The 21,770-nt window shown below is 40.7% G+C and overlaps 1 protein-coding gene across 1 annotated transcript in view; it reads left to right on the plus strand.

Annotated features, from left to right (window-relative positions):
• Positions 1-614: 614 nt before the first annotated feature.
• DZANK1 (double zinc ribbon and ankyrin repeat domains 1) overlaps positions 615-21,770 on the plus strand; it is a 45,861-nt gene continuing 24,705 nt past the window's right edge. Inside the window, exons 1-8 of the mRNA XM_060253903.1 lie at positions 615-725; positions 1,617-1,770; positions 7,517-7,634; positions 9,558-9,645; positions 10,729-10,844; positions 15,966-16,045; positions 16,934-17,051; positions 18,658-18,771. Of these exons, the coding sequence (XP_060109886.1) occupies positions 617-725; positions 1,617-1,770; positions 7,517-7,634; positions 9,558-9,645; positions 10,729-10,844; positions 15,966-16,045; positions 16,934-17,051; positions 18,658-18,771 (897 nt within the window). The 5' untranslated portion in view covers positions 615-616. The remainder of the gene's footprint in view (positions 726-1,616; positions 1,771-7,516; positions 7,635-9,557; positions 9,646-10,728; positions 10,845-15,965; positions 16,046-16,933; positions 17,052-18,657; positions 18,772-21,770) is intronic.

Consider the following 21,770-nt stretch of genomic DNA (forward strand, 5'->3'; position numbering starts at 1 on the left):
TTTCACTTTTTGCAGTCAGGAATTTCTTGAGGTTTCTAGGTTCTCCTTTCTGTTCCTTGCAGCCATAGAATCTGGAAAGATTCCAGTAGGCAGCCGTGTTGATCTGAAGCAATAGAACACAGCAGTAGACAAGTTCACCTTTAAGACCAGCTACGTTTTATTTAGAATGTAAGCTTAAGAGCATATGAGAGCTTACATTCTAAATAAAACTTAGTTGGTCTTAAAGGTGCACTTGTCTACTGCTGTGTTCTATAGAATCTGAAAGTTTACCTTCGTGTAAAGTGTGCTATGTCTCCCTCGTACCTTACCTTCATGTAAAGTGTGCTAAGTCTCCCTCGCACCTTTTGCGATATGTCTTTGCAGCTAAATGCTTTTAAACAAAAGTTTGTTAGAGATTCCTAATTGCTAGATGCAATAAGTGCAGTCCCATCATGGATTCTGAAGCAATTCCCAAAGTAATCCAGCAATAAGACTCAGTTTGAGTCAAACAGGAATTCAGTTTCACAGTAGTCTAAGATTTAAAGGAAGTGTTGATTTGTTACTGCACTCTTCTGTTTCAATTAGTAATCATGCTAAAAATAATATATTTTGCTTTATTTTTAATCTATAGGGGAAAATGACTGCCGGCTCTGTTTTAGCACCTCAAGTAATACCACTTCGAATCCCAATAGCAGGCAAAGCTAAACATGAAATAGACACAAATACATTTGTAGAAATCAAATCAGGTATACACAAGTCTGAATGTCTGCTCGAGTCTTTCTGTGTTTATACATACTGCCATTCTTCCCATTTCATCACCCTCTTTGTTGCCTGACTCCGTCCTGCAAATATATTTTTGACTATATTTAAATTGATAGTTCCATCAGGATTGGAAGAAAAATTGGAAGAAGTCTATATAATTAATAATAAAATTACTTGTTAAACACTTTAACATGTCTGAAGAGTTTTTAATGTTTTCATTAGTGAAAGGGAATTTTAGAAGTTTTGTGTTCTGAAGATTTCTTTTGTATTTTTATATTGGAAACCCAGTCCAATTTCATATAGACTTTTCAATTTATGAAGGTTGTCATGAGTTTGCTTTACATGGAATAGTTTTTGTTTTCACACCATTAGTATTGAAATGTTTTGAAAGAACGAAACGTGTATCATATAAAGTTACATTAAATGGAGGCTTTTATGCTGTTTTCTCAAATTTGGTGAAACCAGTCTTCTGAGACACTCTGATCTACTCCCCTGTAATTTACATATTTCCATGGTAAAATTTGGCGAAGTATTTCTCTTTGTCTCTGGTCTAGTTGCCTTCTGCTGAGATATATGTGAATATGTATTTGGATTTATCTTTTGAAGTAAATACAGATATGTGTATATTAGGATTTAGCTTTTGATGCGAATACAAATATGTATATATGTGGGATCTTGAGTGCTTGAAACTACTGATTTTCTTGCAGTAACTTATGTGGAGGCCATGCATTTATGTATAAAATTACTTTTTCCCAAATACTCAACTAAGTTTGTTCTTGTGGCTTAAATTTGTGATTATTAATGTTTTTTAAATTAACCAGGCTGGCTTTGTAAGCATTTTTAAAAGTTTATTTTGTGTATATGTGTGATTTCAGATACCCCTGATGTTGCCATATATTACACTATAGATGGAAGTAAACCAGAACTATTTAAGAGAGTGGGTTATGGAGACTGTAATACTTTTAAATATAAAGGACCAATCTTACTACCAGATGGGAAAATAACAGTCAAAGCACTGGCAGTCACCAAGTAAGTATTATATTTGTTGTTTTGTTTCAGATTTCCTGTACCACGTATCTATAGCAGTATATACCGGGGGTGGCCAACGGTAGCTCTCCAGATGTTTTTTGCCTACAACTCCCATCAGCCCCAGCCAGCATGGCCAATGGCTGGGGCTGATGGGAGTTGTAGGGGAAAACATCTGGAGAGCAACCTTTGGCCACCCCTGGTATATACAATAAACTAAGTACAGTACAACAGATCAATTATAGTTGCCAAACAACAAACTAACAGTCCCAAAAACAACTAAAAGAGCAACAGCATCTGAAAGCAGATTTCATGACAGCCAGAATGAGGCAAAAGAAGTAATCAAGAGGAACAAGAATCAACTAATTAAAATCTGGCTGAATAAAAAATCTGGGCCTGGTGCTGAAAGATGTTCAACAATGGTCCCAGGTACAAGGAGAGCATTCCAGGGCCTGGGAGTAATGAACCACTGAAAAGACCCCCTCCTTCTTGACCTGAAGAAGGGCCTGAGATGCTGAACATGGTGGCCAGGTAGAATTCTGTGAGAGCAAGCCAGTCCTTCAAGTACCCTGCTCCTTGGCTTGATTGTGGAGTGGGAAGGAACAGGTCAGTAGTCATATGCTGCCTCTAGTCCACCCATTAACAATGTTGCATTTGGGGCTAATGAAAGCTTCATGTCTTTGGGGGAGCTCCATGTAGAGTATTATAGGAATCTGATGGAAACTTACTTTCAAGAGAATCTGCCTTGTAGCAGATTCTCTAATAAATCAAATTCTCCAAGTGGTAGCAATGTCACAGACAAGCCCTTTTGTGGAGACTCTGAGTTCTGGATAAAACTCCCAGCAATTTGCTAGAAGTCCAATTTCCTAACAAGCCTTGAATCCACCATAAGCGAGAGAATATTCCTGAGAGAATATATGCTCTTGACACCAATTAAAATGGGTTTTCTAACCCCTGAAAGAAAGATATTATAATATTTAAAAAGCACAGGGCTTTTTTGAAGCAAGAACACACAGGAAAGCAGTTCCGGATGGTTTGGGATCAGAGAGTGTGGCCCAATATGCAAATGAGTTCCTGATGGGCTTTTTCTACAAAAAAGCCCTGAAAACACAGGAATTACAGAGAGAAAGTTAAATATTAGTATCATCATATAAAGTAACTATGTTTTCACCCTTTATCCTCCTTTTCAAGAGGGATGAAGCAGCACAATCTTGAAGGGAATTTTCAGTCCAGAGAGCAGTGCTCAAAACAACCAGAGTTACAACTCTTTTCACTGAATACAAGACCATGGTTATATTTTTTTTACTTTCCACAAGAACAGGGACTTCAAGCAAGTTGGCTTCTTCCCAATGCCAATACCTACTGCCAACAATAAACAATCTTCCAAATAAGTTAAATGTACATTAAGTGTTGATTTAAATTTCTATTAGATGATGTATCAATGGTATATGTCTCCAGAAAAATTAGCTAAAATGTATAAAAATATTCCAAATAAGTGTTGGAAAAGTGAGCAACAAGTAGGAGCATTTTATCATTTATGGTGGACATGCTCTAAAGCTAGAAAGTTCTGGATATAAATACATTCCATTATTCAGAAAATTTTAAAGACTAATATTCAATTGAAACCACAGGCTTTTTTGCTGGGATTAATGGATAGCTAACTAGAAAAAAAACAGATGGAACTTTATTTGTGTACTTGATCATGGTAGCAAGACTATTATATGCTCAGAAACAGAAATCTTCAGTAATACCTGCAATAGAAGAATGGATAGTGAAGATGATGGAACTTGTGAAGATGGCTTCTTTGATTAGAGAAATGACATTAATTCTCTAATCAACTTCTTTGATTAGAGAAATGACATTAATTGCATTTAATTGCAAGGTGTTAGTCCTTACCTTTAAGGCCTTATATGGCCAAAGGCCGGCATATCGTCAGGACTGCCTCTCCCCATATAAGCTCCCCCGGGTTTTGAGATCTGCTGCACAACATCTTATTGTGGTCCCTGGTCTCAAGGACACCCGACTGACTTCAACGAGGGCTAGGGCCTTTTCGGTATGGGTCCCTACCTGATGGAATAAGCTCTCGCTAGAGATCTAGGCCCTGTGGGACTTATCGAGGTTTTACAGGGCCTGCAAGACAGAGCTCTTCTGCCAGGCTTTTAATTAATCCGGCAGGCATCCCTTTGGTATTAACTGGTCTCCCTATCACCACTGTGCTGTGTTGATAGATATCAGCCTATATGCTGTTGTTTGGCTTGCCGTCTGTGTTTGTGATTCAGTATTGCCTTTGTTTTTATACTGTTATGTTTTTGTTTTATTTTTATTCTGTAATAGGTGTCTAAATTTCTGTTGTAAGCCACCCTGACCCCGCTTGCAAGAAAGGACAGGATATAAATCTAAAAATTAAATTTAAATTAAATTATAGCTAGTTGGAAATCCCTTATGGATTTTTACATGAAATATTTAAAAAGTGAACTGATGAATTATGGTTTTGAAGAATAAGAGGACATGTAATGAATGATCCCCTGTCACCTTGAAAAGAATAAACCAGTAGTCACTTAAATAATCAAGTTCTCAATGAGGGCTGTTTCAAAAGAATAATCAAGTTAAATAATCAAGTTCCCAATGAGGGCTGCTTCATCATTTCTTTCAATAGTAGCACAATCCCTTCCTTGAGGTATTACCTACCTCTTACATCCATCAAGGTATATTCCTCCTGTAGTGTTCTGTTAAAAGGTTAGTAGACAAAATTTGGTGAGGATGTAGAGATAGGTCTCACCTCTCTGAGCAGCTTTTTGCCATCAAGTGTCTATTTTGTTAGCCTTTTTCTCGGTAGCCCTTGGTGACAGACCATCTCATGTACCAGTGACATGAGGCCCAGGAAGTTTCAGTCCATCTACAATATGGAGTTAGTAGAGAAGGAACAGAAACAGGCATTATTCAGTACTGCTCTCATTATATGCCAAATAAAACCTTGAATGAAAAAGAAGAAGAAGATATTGGATTTATATCCCGCCCTCCACTCCGAAGAGTCTCAGAGTGGCTCACAATCTTCTTTACCTTCCTCCCCCAATACAGACACCCTGTGAGGTAGATGAAGATATTGGATTTATATCCCGCCCTCCACTCCGAAGAGTCTCAGAGCAGCTCACAATCTCCTTTACCTTCCTCCCCCACAACAGACACCCTGTGAGGTAGATGAAGATATTGGATTTATATCCCGCCCTCCACTCCGAAGAGTCTCAGAGCGGCTCACAATCTCCTTTACCTTCCTCCCCCAATACAGACACCCTGTGAGGTAGATGAAGATATTGGATTTATATCCCGCCCTCCACTCCGAAGAGTCTCAGAGCGGCTCACAATCTCCTTTACCTTCCTCCCCCACAACAAACACCCTGTGAGGTGGGTGGGGCTGGAGAGGGCTCTCACAGCAGCTGCCCTTTCAAGGACAACTTCTGCCAGAGCTATGGCTGACCCAAGGCCATGCTAGCAGGTGCAAGTGGAGGAGTGGGGAATCAAACCTGGTTCTCCCAGATAAGAGTCCACACACTTAACCACTACACCAAACTGGCTCTCCTTACATTGACAGCCTTTAACTCATTACAAATTCATAGCATTAAAAGTCTGAGCGAGGGGGGGGGAGGGGAGGGACAATTTGGGGAGAACTGTTAGGGGGAACAGCTCCCAAGAAATATTTTCTGCTGGAATGACTGAAATGCCTCTTAACAAGGTTTTTCTCACTCAAAATGTTTGGCATGGAAGAATTCTACTTTTTCAGTGGGGAAGTTGAGAAATCAGGGGAAGCACTAAAAAACCCGAGAATATTTTCTCTTTTAGAGTGAATGAACTGCTTTTTAAAACAGTGGGTTTTGCACTCATAATGTGTAGCATTTAAAAGTCTGAGGACTATCAGGGGAAGCACAGAAAAAAACTCCTTTGATTTTTTTTTCTTTCAGGATGAGTAAAATCAAAGACAAGATAATATGAAAATGTTTTTGTAAAACAATCTTTGTATAGTGATAATTCTTTTAATACTGTGAGACATACAAAACATTTTCAAGAAGAGTTTTCTGTTTAAATGAATATGATTTTTACAACAGTATGCTTTGATTTGTTTAATGATAATACATTATTAAAGAGTTTGGTGGCAAGGTCGTTATCAGTGTTATAAAATTTAATATCCAAACATGCTGGTACTCCATTTTTTGTGCCTATATAAGAGTGTTTTTGTCCAAATAAAGTTTCCTCTGTTTACTACAGAATTTGTTTTCTATATTCAGCTGTTATTTTTACCTGCCGCTCAGATGGCAAAAAATGAAAATACATGTGCGATGGTAGTATAGGGTATGCCAGTTTTCCAACTCTCTCAAGTATGGAGTGTGCTTGCAGTTTTTCCTCATAGGAAACAAAGACATAAAGGAAGCAATCCTAAGTAGGTCTACTTAGAAGTAAGTCCCATTTTATTCAATGGTGCTGGAGCTCTCAAGAGGAAAATGAAGGGGAAACACACAGATGCCCCTCATGAACTTTTAAACATTTTTTGAGAATTTTGTTTTCACAATGAGGTTTTGGAACTCTGTTCTGCTGTAGAAAAAAGTAGTAGACAAGTTTCACCTTTAAGACCAACTAAGCTTTATTCAGAATGTAAGCTTTTGTATGCTCTAAGCAGACTTCATCAGACAAAATTGGAATGATATTTCTCTTTAAATATAGAGAAAGTGGGCAGTGAGTTGGTATGTAGAGTCATGGGAATGTTTTTAACAGATTAAAATAATCACAAATTGGGGTCTGTGTTTGTTTGTTAGTATTGTTAACTGGGTTGTAACAACAGTGGAGGGTGATAAAAAGCAGACATGTCATAGGTGTGAAGTGCCATAAATCTGAGTGTCATTCTGGCTTCGTTAGTTGTGGGTTTAAATGGAGGACATTAGTATCTCAAGAGGTTATAACATCATTGTAGTTTGCCATTAGATAAAAGGGTACATTAAAATATAGTGGGAGGTGGGTTAGTATATGTAATGAGATAAACAGCCCATATCCCTTATTTGAGTATATCAGTACAAAAAATCAAATTATTCTGATACACTGTTCTAAAAGAGAAATACATTCTAGTTTGCCATTAGAAAAAAGGGTACATTAAAATATAGTGGGAGGTGGGTTAGTATATGTTATGAGATAAAAAGGCCATATCCCTTATTTGAGTATATCAATGCAAAAAAACAACATTAATCTGATACACTGTTCTAAAAGAGAAATACATTGGAATACTGTGGATGTACAGCTATACTCAGTGAGAGTTGGTTTAGCATATGTAATGAGATAAAAAAAACCAATATCCCTGTTCAGTCCTGGGGAGGTGTTTGTCCCAAGTTTCATAATAATTCGTAATTCAGCAATTTCTCTCTCCATTCTGTTCTCGAAGTTCCTTTGCAGTAAAACAGCTACTTTAGGTCACCCATTGAATGCTCAGGTTCTGCTGTGTTCCCCCAGAAAAAAACCCTGGACTTACTCCCATGAAAGTGTTCTTAGGATTGCACTGTTATTCTTCTAAATTTCATAAATGTGCCAAACTAAATTATAAATGATGCCTTTTATGTTGTTAAACCTGTAAATGAAATTGTTTGCTAGCAAAATATTGCATACATTTTTCTAAAATTCTCTCCCTGCCGCCAGAAAATCAAGGGAGGAATTGTTTTTTTTCCCCCATGGCCTCAAAATATCTGGAAATTTTCCTTCTCTTTACTTTCAGAGACTGCAGAGAGAGTGCTGTTGTAACAAAAGTATTTGTGGTAGACTTTGTAACACCAAACATATATCCACCTGATGGAGAGGATGATAAACATTTATTGGAAAATCTCTCTGGACAGGCAAGTTATTCCAAATTGTAAAGTCAACAGACAGACAAATGTTTTAAAGATGATACTAAATAGTAATAAATAAGCTAGTGTTAGAGTTGCATATTTTTTAAAAAAAAAATCTTTTGTTGCTGCTGTGGAAAGGCATTAGTAGCTCTCAAGAGGAAAATGGTAGCTCTCAAGAGGAAAAAATCAAAGCAGTGGTAGAGGAGTTACAAAGCATTGCAATGGTAATACAGTTATATAAATAAGTTACTGTAAAAATGTGACCATTATTAAAAATTGCTGACCAATATCTTAAAGTAGTTAAAAATAAGTTATTGGCTCTCTTATGCAGTGAGTTTGAGATTAAATGAATCTTACATTCTTTTTGCAATCTAATATATAAGGTCCGTACAACTTGTATATCATCAGCCATCTAATTCTTATTTACTTTTTGTGGTCTTTGTAAATCACATTGGTCAGAATTGCATCTGCCTAGAGCTATGCTTTAAAAACCTCTAGTACTAGCTTTTAAGTGCAAAAATCTTAACCCTTCAGAGACGCAGTTTGAGACTGCACAGGCCCAAAGGTGGAAATCACACCTTCCTACTCCGTTCCTTTTCATCCACCACAAATGCAACTGCATCAGAGGGATATCTCTTGCTGAGCAGCTATCTAAGCCCAAACTTTATAAGGCACTATGCCCTAGACATCAGAGCCAGAACTAATCCATCCTTCAGCCAACCTGTCCTCAACTCAGTTTTTTCCTTAGAGCCTCCAGGTGAGTCGGCTTTAGACTGTATCCATCAGTGTGAGTCACAAAGGCCAAGAAGAAATTAAGATCAGGCTTCTCATTTGCTGTTTCTGTTTTGTTTTTTAGTGGTCAATTGTGCATTCACCTTCCCACAACTGTTATTTTTTTCTTGTTTTGGCATACTCTTACAGGTTTTGGAAGGAACAGTGCAGTAAGTCATGATCCTTTTTGTCATGTGCAGTAAGAAGCTTTATCTTTGAGAGGAAGAGCTCTTCATGCCTAAAAGCTAGCTCTAGAGCTTCCTGAATCATAGCTCTGTACAGGTGCAAAGCCCATGAATATGATACACAGATGACCACTCAGAGAACAAATAAGCAAGCTGGTTTTAAACTTACACAAATTGGTGTGTGTGTCAGTGCCTGTGTAATGTGATACACCCACAAAATGCATTTCAGATGGTCTTCATTTCAACTGGAGAATGTCACAAGTTTCATAGACCTTCTGTGAAGCATTTCTAACTGAAGTGAGCAAATATGTTGACAGTACATTGAACTATTGAACAGGATTCCTGAGCCTTTAAAGAGGTTTCAACACATTTATATTAACAGAGAGTACACTATACATCAAAGAATCCATGGCTGTCTCATTATAAATCATTCCACTCTTTGTACAAAGGGTTAGCTGTCAGAGATACAAGAGGCCTGCAAGGGATGCCCTGAATAATAAGTTCTGATTAAATTTTAAGTATGCATTTTTCTCTGAGAGGAAGAAAAGAGCAACCCACTAAACAATGTTTCGGAAATCAAAAAGGATGAAATTGTGGGATTTTTCTATGGCATAGATTGTTCCTGAATCATATCAGGATTAAATGGAATACACAAAAGTCTCTTGTCTCAGCTTTACCTTTTTGCCATACATAAATGTCAGATGTCGTGGCAATATATGCCAAAAGATGAAGCTTTGTTTTTCCCTAGTATAACACAAATGATGCATGTGTCACCATAAGCATATTGACATGTGCTACCAAGAGTACATACACTTCTTGCTACCTGCTTCCCATTCCCTTGTAGTTCCATCACAATGCTTAATAAGTATGCTTGTAAAGATACCTGGAATGGTTAGAGAATGTTCAAGAAGCAATAGTCAGTATTCTTGAAACAATCATGTCAGATTATAGATCAGAATCTTTCCCCCCACAGGATATGGAAAATGGATTATCTAATTCAAGACTGGAAAAGAATGTGAATAAGGAAACCAAATGGAATGGTGTAGCTCAGGAATATCAAGGTAATGTATGTTAAAAGCAGAGCAAATAAAACTAAAAACAGCTGTTAAAAGAATTTTCACTGTCCTGTGGTGATGAATCCTACAGAAATCTTGAAAGGACAATTATTCTTCTTAGCTTCTTTGTAACTATTCAGTTTATGCCTAAAACCATTATGATAATTCCCTGAACGGATTTGGTTCTGTGATCTATCAAAGTCTTTTTTGTACTAATCTTGGGTTGCCCCTTTAATAACAAATTCTTGGGGGGGAAAGCAGGCTGGGGTGGCCTGGGACATTCCCCTCTATGTTTAATAGCAGGGAGCAGGGGAGAAATAGGATAGCAGAACATACTCTTGATCCCATCATGGGTGGAAGTGAGACTGGGAAAGTATCACCCAAACAGTTTCTAGGATTGTGAATTTAGGAGACTTACTTTGGAATACTGGCTTGGTAATATCATATGTTGCCCTGACCTGGATGGTCCAGGATAGCTGGATCTCATCCAGTCTCTCCAGCTATACAGGGTTGGCCCTGGCTAGGACTTGGATGAGACACCACCAATGAAATCTGAGGTTGCTATGCAGAAGAAGGCAATGGCAAACCATCTCTGAATGTCTCTTGCCTTGAAAACTCTTTGGGGTTACCATAAGCGTGCTGCAGCTTAATGGCACTTTCCACCATCAATGTCATTATTATACAATAGAACAGGGGTGGTCAATGGTAGCTCTCCAGATGTTTTTTTGCCTACAACTCCCATCAGCCCCAGCCAGCATGGCCAATGGCTGGGGCTGATGGGAGTTGTAGGCAAAAAAACATCCGGAGAGCTACCGTTGGCCACCCGTGCAATAGAATAAAGTTAGAGTCCAGCAGCACCTTTAAGACCAACAATGTTTTATTCAAGGTATAAACGTTTGTGTGCACACACACATTTCTTCAGAAAGCTTATACCCTGAATAAAACTTTGTTGGTCTTAAAGGTGCTACTGGACTAACTTTGTTCCGTTGCTTCAGACCAACACGGCTGCCCACCTGGATCTATTATTATACCATGTTATTCAAAGTTCATAGTCATCATTGTGAAGATTAAACATGCATGCAATTTCAGGTGTGTCAAAAGAAAAAAGATCTACGCCCTCACTGTCTGTTGGGCAGCATCTACTCAACTTGAACACTCCACGTGATAAAGAGGCCAGCCCTGCCACATTGATACCTGAGTCACAGGTAACCAAAGCAATTAATTGGCTCAAATGCTAGAGGAGCAGGTTGAACATTTATGCCACCCTGCCTAAGAACATAGCACTAGAAACAAAAGTCAATTTTAGAGCTCTCCATTGTGCTAGACTGTGATCCAGTTCAGTACAAGTCCTGTGGCAGATCGTCATTCTTACTTGTGGTGCTTTTCACACATGTGTGACCCCTGTCGATGAGAATATGTGGAGGCCTTTATCGTCTTAACACCAGCAACCCAAATATGAAAGGCTCTGGCAGGTCTCTTATCTTCCTGATAAATCTTGAAAGAAATCCACATGCACCACTTAGGATCTATGCTGTAGGTCTTGAGGGGATGTATCCATTGTTCATCAGTTGCATTAGATAGCAACCAAAGGTTGTGCCTTTTCAAGAGTGCCTCCTGTTCTATGGAATGGGCCCCCACAGAAAGAATCTGATTTCTTGTATTACATATGACCTTCTAGAGTGTTTTTCTGTTGTGATTTTGAGGTTTGTAAGCTGCTTATGGCAGAAAAAGATCGCACTTGAGATAGCTGGAAGCCAACATGGCAGGATTAGAAACATATAAGCAAGGACATGGATAATATGCTTGGGAACCTGAGCAACCAGACAGAGTGTCATAATTGAGACAGCCAAAAGCTCAGGAATGGAGTTGCTGAACTAGCTGATTGATGCATTAAGTACTAGTGAATAGAAAAATCCTCCCTTGGCTCATCGGCTTTCCCTGAGCTACTTCGTCTACTCATCCAGATGAGCACCTTATTCTCACCCTAATGTGTGTGGTGTCTTTAATGAGAATGCTACTGGCCACATAGGCAAAACAGGGCGGGCTGGGCAAGATCAAGCAACTAGTCTGTTTTTGTAGAAGGGCTAGAGTGCTGCTAGGTACCAATGATCTTCGCTTTCTTGCTGGATACTCTTGAGGTCTGTCTGTAGCATCTATTTAGGAACCCTCAAGATCCTTGTTCTACAACATTAGAACCGGTGGTATCTGGGACACATGAAAGCTTTTTTTCTGGAGGATGGCAATGAGACTGTATTTATGACCCAATTTCATAGTATATGCCAGGGGTGACCAAGCTGTTGCTTGAGAGCTCATATGCACACATATTGTATGGCTCCCAGAGATCAAGGAGGAACTTAAAGCAGGCTTACTCTCAAGTAGCATTGGGACCTCAGTCAGCCTCTGATCGCAACCTGTAAAAAGCAAGCAACGTGAGTAGTGACAAAGTTGTGTTTCCCGTGGAGTAAAAAACGAACCTTGGCATTGTCAGAAAGGCCTTGATGGTCAGAAAGCAGTGCATCTAGGTATCTTGCTCGTAGACTGCTATAAAAAGGGCAGTCCAAAAGAACATGAGGGACCATTTCGATGACTCCTTGACTACAAGGGCATCGTCTAAGATTGCAGGGGATTCTGTGGTATCTTCTGAAAAGGATGGCCGATGGTAATGCATTAAATCTAGCCAGCATGAATGCTCTTCTTTGGTGAGGATCAGTTAAAAAGAGGAAATAGGGAGCTAAAAGCCCAGGAATCTGGGATAAACCCAGATAGCTTGGGGAGCAGGTTTTCCGAGCTGCCTCAGTTAGACGTTGCAACTGGATATCTAGTAGTCTACGTTTGATGGATTGAAATACCGCAGAAGCAGAGGATAGATAAAATGCATCCAAGGAAATTCCTATGGATGTGATTTTCTTTTGGATCAGGGTCAACCATTTGGATGCATGATGGTCCATCAGCATCAAAAAGGTGAAAGAATTCTGATCAGAATTAAGTAAAAGGCGCAGCCAAAACTTAAAGGTCAAAAGCCAGGCGCGAGTTTCCAGCAGCAACAGTCCAGTTTCCATGCAAATTGCAGCATAAGGAACACAGTTGAGTAGTCCCAGAATTTTCCTCAAAAAGAAGGATTGTAGGCCTTCAGTGGTGTGATCGAAGGCACTGATCCATATGGGGGCACCATATAAAAGTTGGGGGCTAGATTTCGTATTGAAAGCCTCTGAGTGCTGAGCCATAGCTTGACAACTATTTCTGCCATGTGTGAAGCAGGGAAGGGGGAAAATAGGCAAGCTTGCAAACTCTTCTCTGCTACAGAGGTCACCTGGAGATCTAGATTGGGGGGAAAGAGTGCAAGAGCCAAGGGAGTCACTGGAAGGAGGGATGGTATTAAGGAAGGAAAGCAGTGCAGGGTTCCACCTTAGTTTCATAGCTCTTGTAGGAGCTGTATTTAGTAACCTTGGTGTCAAGGCAATTCTGGTATTATGGGGATTGTTATTCCCAGCTTTTGTTTTTAAAGTCTCCTACCATGGTTGCATTGTAAAGTGCACACCTATGCATTTTATCTTTCCGGGCAAAGAAAGTATTAAGAGTTTTAATAGAGACACGGGTAACATTTGTTCATGTCTTGTGGCTCTAAAACATCTGATATTTATTCTATGTGGCTCTTACGTTAAGCACATTTAGTCGCCCCTGGTATATGCATAGATGTCAGCATGGACAGTCTGCTTTGATCCTTCTGTTGCAGGGTGTTCCACAGTGTGGCTGCCTTTGAGTTCTATTTTGGAAACCTTTAGAAAACATTTTTTGATGGTGGTGGGCCAGAAAGAGCTTCTTGATATCAGTACTCCAGTTTCTATAGTCACTTTGCTTTATAGAGCTTAATTCAATATAGACAAATTATTTCCACATATTACAATTTCTAAAACTGACTGAGAGTTCTGTCCTAACTCATGTGCCAAGCCTAGAAATATAATCTTGATCACCGCCCACAACTGCAGAGACCCCTGTTCTCCTGGGCACCTGCCAGAGCCTTTTCATATTTGGGCTGTCTCTGAGCTGCTGGTATTAAGATGATAAAAGGGAAGGGGGTGTGGTTATGATCTATTTTACAGGTTTGCATTGGTGTCAGGCCCCAGGTGGCTAAGGTTCTATCCAGGGGTCGTTTTGTAGAAAAATAGGTGGTGGAGCTCATCCAGGGATTGTTATGCAGCTGCACCTGCTATTCAATGGACAAGGTCGGAAGGAGGAGGTGGAACTCTCAGAAAGGTTCAGGAGCTGTGCTTCTGTGAGCTCCCACTGAATCCGAGGCCTGGTTCTATCAGTCCCATGAGGTACAGGAGGAGGTACTTATATGAAACCAGGCAGAGGTTGGATTTGTGAGTGGCAGTCATGGATCAGGCTGTCCAAAAGCAGGGGAGAAGTTGAAATCAGGCAGTGTGCAAGTTTGGCATCAAGAACAGTCCAATGGGCTACAAGCAGAAGTGCAGGCAAAGCCAGCCTAAGGACAAGTATGATGCAGCGATCATGAGCAAAAAGGGAGCAGATGGCCTAAATGACACATCAAATTAAAAAATGTTACAGCTTTGCAAGGGAAAGATTCAAATGGTACTCTGTTAATGCTCACAGATTAAACTATAAAACTAATTCAATGGTAGGGGAAAAGTTATACATCAAACTTTTCTATCCAGTTCTCAGCCTGCCCAGGTAGGAGGACGCTAATTTGTTTGTTAATGTAGTATCCAACAGAATAAAAGATCTTTTCCTGTGACACCAGGACCTGTATATAATTATTTTATTTTATTTTATTGAATTTATATCCTGCCCTTCCCACAAGCAGGCTCAGGGCAGGTTACGTCATATATGTACAAGAGTAAAAACACAATATTAAAATGCTACATTAAAACATCCAGAAATTCAGCAACCGTGATTCCTGCCTCAACGGATACAGTTGTGATTGATCGATCAGGGGCCTCAGGGAGGCCTAAGAACAAGGAGACGCCTGCTGTCTCAAATGAAGGCCTGGTGGAAGAACTCTGTTTTGCAGGCCCTGTGGAACTGTAATCAGTCCTGCAGGGCCCTAATCTCTGATGGAAGCTCATTCCACCAACAGGGAAGCTTTGATCTCATTTTCTTTTTTCTGAGCAAGAAATAAATAGGGTTTTTTTTTTAAATGCAAAATAAAATAAAATTACAAAATGCAAGAGAGAGACAGAGATCCCTCCCCATCCAACTCATGTAGACAAGGAAGCCAGTAGAGTCACGAGGGCTGTGGGTGGGGGAGTTGTTCTGTCAGCAGCCTCCAACTCTCTTTATTTCTCTCTCTCCCCTGACCCACAGGATTTCCAGATGCCCCACCACCCAAACTTTTCCAGCTACACCCCTGCTCCCAGTACTGGATGTTTGTTTTCTTCCAGCACCAACATGCCCCAGACTTAGGCCTCCCCATCCAGAGGGTGTAGAACAAGGCTCACACTATGTGGATTGGAGGTTTCATTCAAAATCATAACAGGAAAAGCAGTTTACCCATGTGATTAAAATTGCTTCAATCACCATCAAATCATTCTAGCTATAGTTTGCCAGGCCACTTTGGAGGTCTGTTGAGTGTCCTGAGGCAAGGCTGATCCTGCAGTCTAATTGGTGTCTTCAAAGCCCCAGCATCCACTCCTGCCAGTGGAGGCAGAGCGCTGGCAGGGCAGAAAGTGAGGTGCCAGAGCCTGACTTAAGGGAGACATGGCTTGAGATAAATGCATCCAAACATAGCCTTTCAAGTGGACATGTTAAGTATTTCTTTTGCAGTTGATATGCCTTTTTAGCTTTATACTTAGAAGATATTGGATTTATATCCCACCCTCCACTCCGAAGAGTCCCAGAGCGGCTCACAATCTCCTTTATCTTCCTCCCTCACAACAGACACTCTGTGAGGTAGATGAAGATATTGGATTTATATCCTACCCTCCACTCCGAAGAGTCTCAGAGCGGCTCACAATCTTCTTTACCTCCCCCCACCCACAACAGACACCCTGTGAGGTAGATGAAGATATTGGATTTATATCCCGCCCTCCACTCCAAAGAGTCTCAGAGCGGCTCACAATCTCCTTTACCTCCCTCCCCCACAACAGACACCCTGTGAGGTGAGTGGGGCTGGAGAGGGCTCTCACAGCAGCTGCCCTTTCAAGGACAACCTTTGCCAGAGCTATGGCTGACCCAAGGCCATGCTAGCAGGTGCAAGTGGAGGAGTGGGGAATCACTCCCCACTGGTTCTCCCAGATAAGAGTCCACACACTTAACCACTTCACCAAACTGGCTCTCTCTCTTAACCAGATGTTGTCTTTTTTCAGCTTGCTAATTCTGCTGTGAGTAATAGAAGTCTCACCAGTTCTCAAGCATTGAAAATCCAGAGACAGAAAGGCTTCCTCAAGTACGTATTTCTCTTTTGGTTGTCTTATGAGGCTGTGGAGTTGTAACATCTAAAATAAAGCTGAAGACAAACGAAATCACAGTAGACCAGGAGCCCCCAACCTTTCTTAGTCTATGGGCACCTTTGGAATTCTGACAAATGGTCATGACTGTAACTGGGGGTAATTTAAAAATATATACTGGGGAAAGAGTGAGAGAGAGAATAAAATCAACACTCTGGTGGCAGCTGCTGAAACAATGTTATTTTAATTTACACAGCCAATTAGAAGGTCTGCTGGGCAAAAGCCTCGACTGGCCCCACCCACTTTCTAAAAACACTTGACATACGTCATGGAAGGTATCAGTGGGTACCCTAGCACCCATGGAGACCACTTAGGGGAGCCCCACAGTAGACCCTTGCCATTCGCAGATTCATGACTGGTATGTGATCCATAGTCCGATCACATGATGCAGTCTCCAGACTGTTTTTATTCCTATCATCATTGTTACATTTTGCAGGCATTTTAGTTGTTTTGCTACTGGGAAGCAGCAGACCTCTGTCTATTAATGGATTTCACCGTTTGTGGCGAGCCCGGGAACAAGTCCCCCACAAATGGCAAGAGTCTGCCATAACATGAACCTGTCCCATGCTAGTATTTAACTGTCTGAAGGCATTGTTTTTGCTATCAAGGCTTAATCCAACGTAGTGGCACAAGAGCCTTAATTCCAGCATCTATGCCCCTTTTTGCTGACTTTGTTGGTTCAGAGTCTAGGTATATTGCTTTAAACTATTTAGTTCTACCCCTGATCTGGGATATCTAGTACCCAAAGCACGGGGATCCACTGGAGATCATAAGTGCCAATCTCATTATACAGCTTTTACTTGATTTGGTTATTTCCATTGTTCTAGGTGTACACAGTGCTTAGCTCCACGCTCGTTAGATCCATTTGCTCGTTTCTGTCAGGAATGTGGTTTGTTGATCCCACCTGTGCCTGGATACAGCCTCCCATGTCCTGAAGAAGCTCAGGTCAGCAACAAAAAATATAGTGAGAAACTTCTCTTTAAAAAAGAATCAGCCCCAATAAACTATATTTCCTGGAAGAACTTAAAAGGCCAGCCATTACAGGGTAGCAAAATGAGGGGGAAACAGCTTTTGGCTTTTTGAATTGAACAAGATTCCCACACAGTATAGTGTAATGTTGGAGGAAACCCTTTTTTGCATAAAACTTACTAAAAAATAGTGACAGGCTTAGTTTTCTTCATTATTATTTTAGTTTAGAATTAGTTGATAATTTTATAGCAACAAATACAGCATTCGTTGAACATCCATCACAGAAAGGGAATACAAAATAATTGGTTAGAAGAAGAAGATATTGGATTTATATCCCGCCCTCCACTCCGAAGAGTCTCAGAGCGGCTCACAATCTCCTTTACCTTCCTCCCCCACAACAGACACCCTGTGAGGTGGGTGGGGCTGGAGAGGGCTCTCACAGCAGCTGCCCTTTCAAGGACAACCTCTGCCAGAGCCATGGCTGACCCAAGCCATTTCAGCAGGTGCAAGTGGAGGAGTGGGGAATCAAACCCGGTTCTCCCAGATAAGAGTCCGCACACTTAACCACTACACTAAACTGGCAGTGTGAGAAAATGTAGTGGCAGATAGGGGAAAGGGATCACAGCTGACCAAGAAAAATATTATTTTTGCGTAAACTGGTGCGTTTGTTAATATCTGTAGGTTCTTGTGACTAAACAATCATAGGTTGAGCATATTTTATTTTCTGGGTTGTAAGAATGTGTTTCAGAAGTTTGAAAGAAGTCATGCTTAATTTTAAAACAACAGAGTTACTTAACTGTAAATGTTCTTCATCCACATATATGCATAGGTGGCCAGATAAGCAACCCAACTGATCCAAACCCTTTGACTGCCGTTAAACACTGTATAAAAGCTTCCTTACAGTTTATCTTCAGCACAGTCATGATGGTGAATTCCCCCCCTCCCCCCATGTGACCCCCAAGCTATTTAGGACTGCATTTGGTTAATTTCGGTAGCAGTCCCGGCTTATAGCGATTTAAAATTTTGGTTTTATGTCTTTAATGTATTTTATTCTCTGTGTTTTATCTATGTTTGTAAATAGCCTTGGGCCCCATAAGGAAGAACAGCAGCTAATAAATGCTCTAAATAAATACTGGGAGCTCTGTAATGAATGTGGATGAAATGTTTTGCCAATACCCTGTTTCCTGTGCTGCTGCTGTCCACTTCCTGCTGAAATAATTTACCTCCTTGTTGCCAGTAGCAGAAAGGAGCAATAGATTTGTGTAGAGAGAGGCTATTTGGATAGCTCTGGGCAGATACTCACAGCAAATCTCGCAGTTGCCTTGTGTTTAAGAAGGGCTTGCCAGTCAATTAAATGCCCCAGTGGACAACTTCCAGGTTCATTCACTTTGAGGCTGAATCTGAGATTTTATGTCCGTGTGTTTAGTCATTTCTTCTCAATTCTGTCAGTGGCTGATGCTCAGCAGGCTTCTGCTACCAGCTGAGGGGCCATTAGAAGATTCTTTTTTTCAATGTCCCATTTGGGCAAGAAAATGAGCATAAACAGGACCCTTATTTTGATAGCTGTTATCTCTCCCTGCAGATGGGATTGTGTGCTGAATGCCAAACTATGGTGCCAATGAACACACCAACTTGCATTGTATGTGAGATGCCAATAACTCCACAGTTGCAGCGTCCAGCAAGCACCTGGTTAAAGGTACCTATGAATTAATGTAAAAATAAAGGACTCTTTACCTGCAAAATGGAAATTACTCTCATTTTTTTAAAGATTGATTCTGAGAACAGATTATCACAGGAGGCAAAAGCTGGTGCTCTTCTCCTTCTGCACTCAGACAGAACAACATCCCAAGGAAAAAAACGAGATACAACCTTGCCATTCGCCATGCTGTACCCTTCTATATTCAATACACTGTAGTTTGTTTGTGACCTTTCTTTTGGTCTCAGTGGCCAAAAGAGTTTCAGGAGCTAGATGAACAAAAGGATGCACCTAAAGTAATGGCACACTCTTTGGGGGCAGCTGCAACCACAACAGCTTTTAGTGCTGAAGCGCTGCTGGAAGAGATCTGTGAGGCAGCAGGAAACATGGGTTTGTCTTTTCACGTGTTCACTATTGTAAGATTAACATTTATGCCTCTGCTGGCACAGCATTTGGGTGAGGAGGAAATGAAGGGACACACCAGCTGGAGCAGAAAGATGAAGAAAAAACAGTGGTCCAGTGGGAATGTTAATCTTTCAGTATTTATAGCCCCTTTGTGTTTCATGTTAAGCTTCCTCAGGGGGGATCTGTGGAATATAAATGCAGCAATGCTCCCACTAAACCACAGATCCCCCTGAGGCATCTTAATGAGAAATGCGTAGGGGTTATAAATATTTTTGAATAACGTTTTCTTCCCACTGCACTATTGTTTTTTTTTCTTTGTCCCTTTTCAGCATTTGGGAGCAAAGTGCTTCCAGGAATTCTATGACTTTTATCTTTCGTAGGCAATTACTCAACCCGCCTGGGATATAAATATTTAAATAAATGTCTGGATTCCCTCATCCTTTGGCAGAGAAAGTTACATAGATATTTAACATGAAGTACAGAATATGGCAGACTTCTTATCATTGTTCTCAGCCAACATTACCTGTGTCTTGTCAAGGTTCAGTTTCAACCTGTTCACCCCCGGCCATTTAACCCCAGCAGCAAAGCACTGGTTCAGGATCTCCCCAGTATTACCAGGTGATTTGAATTGAGAAATATAGTGCTGGATGTCATCAGTATATTGACAAGTCTCCAAATCCATGAATGATTTCCCTGTAAGTGCTTTATATAGAGATTGAATAACACGGTACAGACGACTGAGCCCTGAAGAACCCCATGAGGCAGGTCCTCCTCTGATGCCAGCTGGTCTCCAGCCCTCTGAGTCCTGCCCTTAAGGAACAATTTAAACCAATCCAAAATACATTCCATAGTCCCGACTTCTAAATCCAAACCCCTCAACAAGATGGCATGGTCCAGCAAGAGCAACAAAGAGGCGTGGCTCTTGTCTACATTCAAACAGATCATCAACTAAATCCACCAGCATTGTCTCCATCCCATAGTTTTGCCTGAAGCCAAGCAGAAAGGGGTATAGAACAGATGAGACAGATGAAGATCTGGAGTTTTTCAGCTATCAATTTTTCTAACATTTTGCTTAGGAAGGGCAAATTAGAAAGTGTGTGATAACAGGCTATATCAATCTTCTGTAGCAGTTTTTTAAGTAGTGAACAGATGACCACCTGTTTTAGTGACCAAGGAAAGATATTCTGTTACTGATTGATTTATGATGGACATCAGAGAGTCATTGATGTCCTAACATAATTTCAGCAGTCAGGAAGGACAAGGATCCAGAGTACAATTGACAGTCTTCACAAATTCCAGGATCCTGTCAACATCCATCATGGTGACCAGATCACAATGTTCCATAAACTGACACAGTGTTCTGCTAACACCATTTTAAGTGTCCCTTGCTCTCTTCAAGTCAGCCAGTAAACCAAGGAGCTGTGGTGTGTCTCAGGATTGGTAGAAGTGAAAGTGGGGGGCTGGAGCTTCTTATTCCAGGCTCCCACCATGGTCTCAACAGAACTGTCAAGTGGAATCTTAAATCTTAAGGTCCCCATGACATTCCAGAAACAAGTGGAATAGAATCAGAAGCATAGAATTGGAAAGGACCCTCAGGGTCATCTAGTTCAACCCCCTGCACAATGCAAGAAATTCACAAATACCTCCCCCTAAGTTCACAGGATCAGCATTGCTGTCAGATGGCCATCTAGCCTCTGTTTAAAAACCTCCAAGGAAAGCAAGCCCACCACCTCCCAAGGAAGCCAGTTCCACTGAGGAGCCACTCTAACTGTCAGGAAGTTCTTCCTAATGTTGAGCCAGAAACTCTTATTTAATTTCAACCCATTGGTTCTGGGCCTACCTTCCGGGGCGACAGAAAACAATTCTGTAGCATCCTCTATATGACAGCCCTTCAAGTACTTGAAGATGGTGATCATATCACCTCTCAGCCACCTTCTCTCCATGCTAACCATACCCAGCTCCTTCAACCTTTCCTCGTAGGACTTGGTCTCCAGGCCCCTCACCATCTTTGTTGCTCTTCTCTGCACCTGTTCCAGCTTGTTTATATCCTTCTTAAAATGTGCCCATAAGTCTCTGCTGGCTGACCATTCCTATACCACACTAGTGCTCTCTTATTTCTGCTCCTGCTGAATCTTGTCGTTTCCTGCATTTAAATACTTTGTTCTTTCAATTGGTACCACACATTTTTAGATCTGCAGTCACAGTTTAAAGAAATGTTGTGAAGACTATATTTTTCCATACAAGACAGCATTGAGGACTGTTTGGCATTTGTTTTTGTCCCATGTTTATTCTGTTTTATTGTTGTTCCTGCTCTCTCCTTTCTTTTCCTTCTGCCATTCAATGTGCTTGTTTTGTTTTTGTTATGAGCCTGAACACATAAATTAGTTTGAATACATTTTGGTGTCTGCTAACTGTCCAAACTGTTTCATGGAGAGGAAGACTAAAGTTGGCAGGACGATGTTGAAGGGACAGGGAGAGAGGAGGCTGAGGAATTAAATGCATGTTTTTGAAACAGCTGTTTATTGATTGAATTATATGTGTTAGAATTAGAAACATATACATGTTAACTGCTGTTGTAAAATTATGTGATCAGG

Source organism: Heteronotia binoei, chromosome 14, assembly GCF_032191835.1.
Source record: "Heteronotia binoei isolate CCM8104 ecotype False Entrance Well chromosome 14, APGP_CSIRO_Hbin_v1, whole genome shotgun sequence".
In the NCBI taxonomy this organism is placed as follows: Eukaryota; Metazoa; Chordata; class Lepidosauria; order Squamata; family Gekkonidae; genus Heteronotia; species Heteronotia binoei.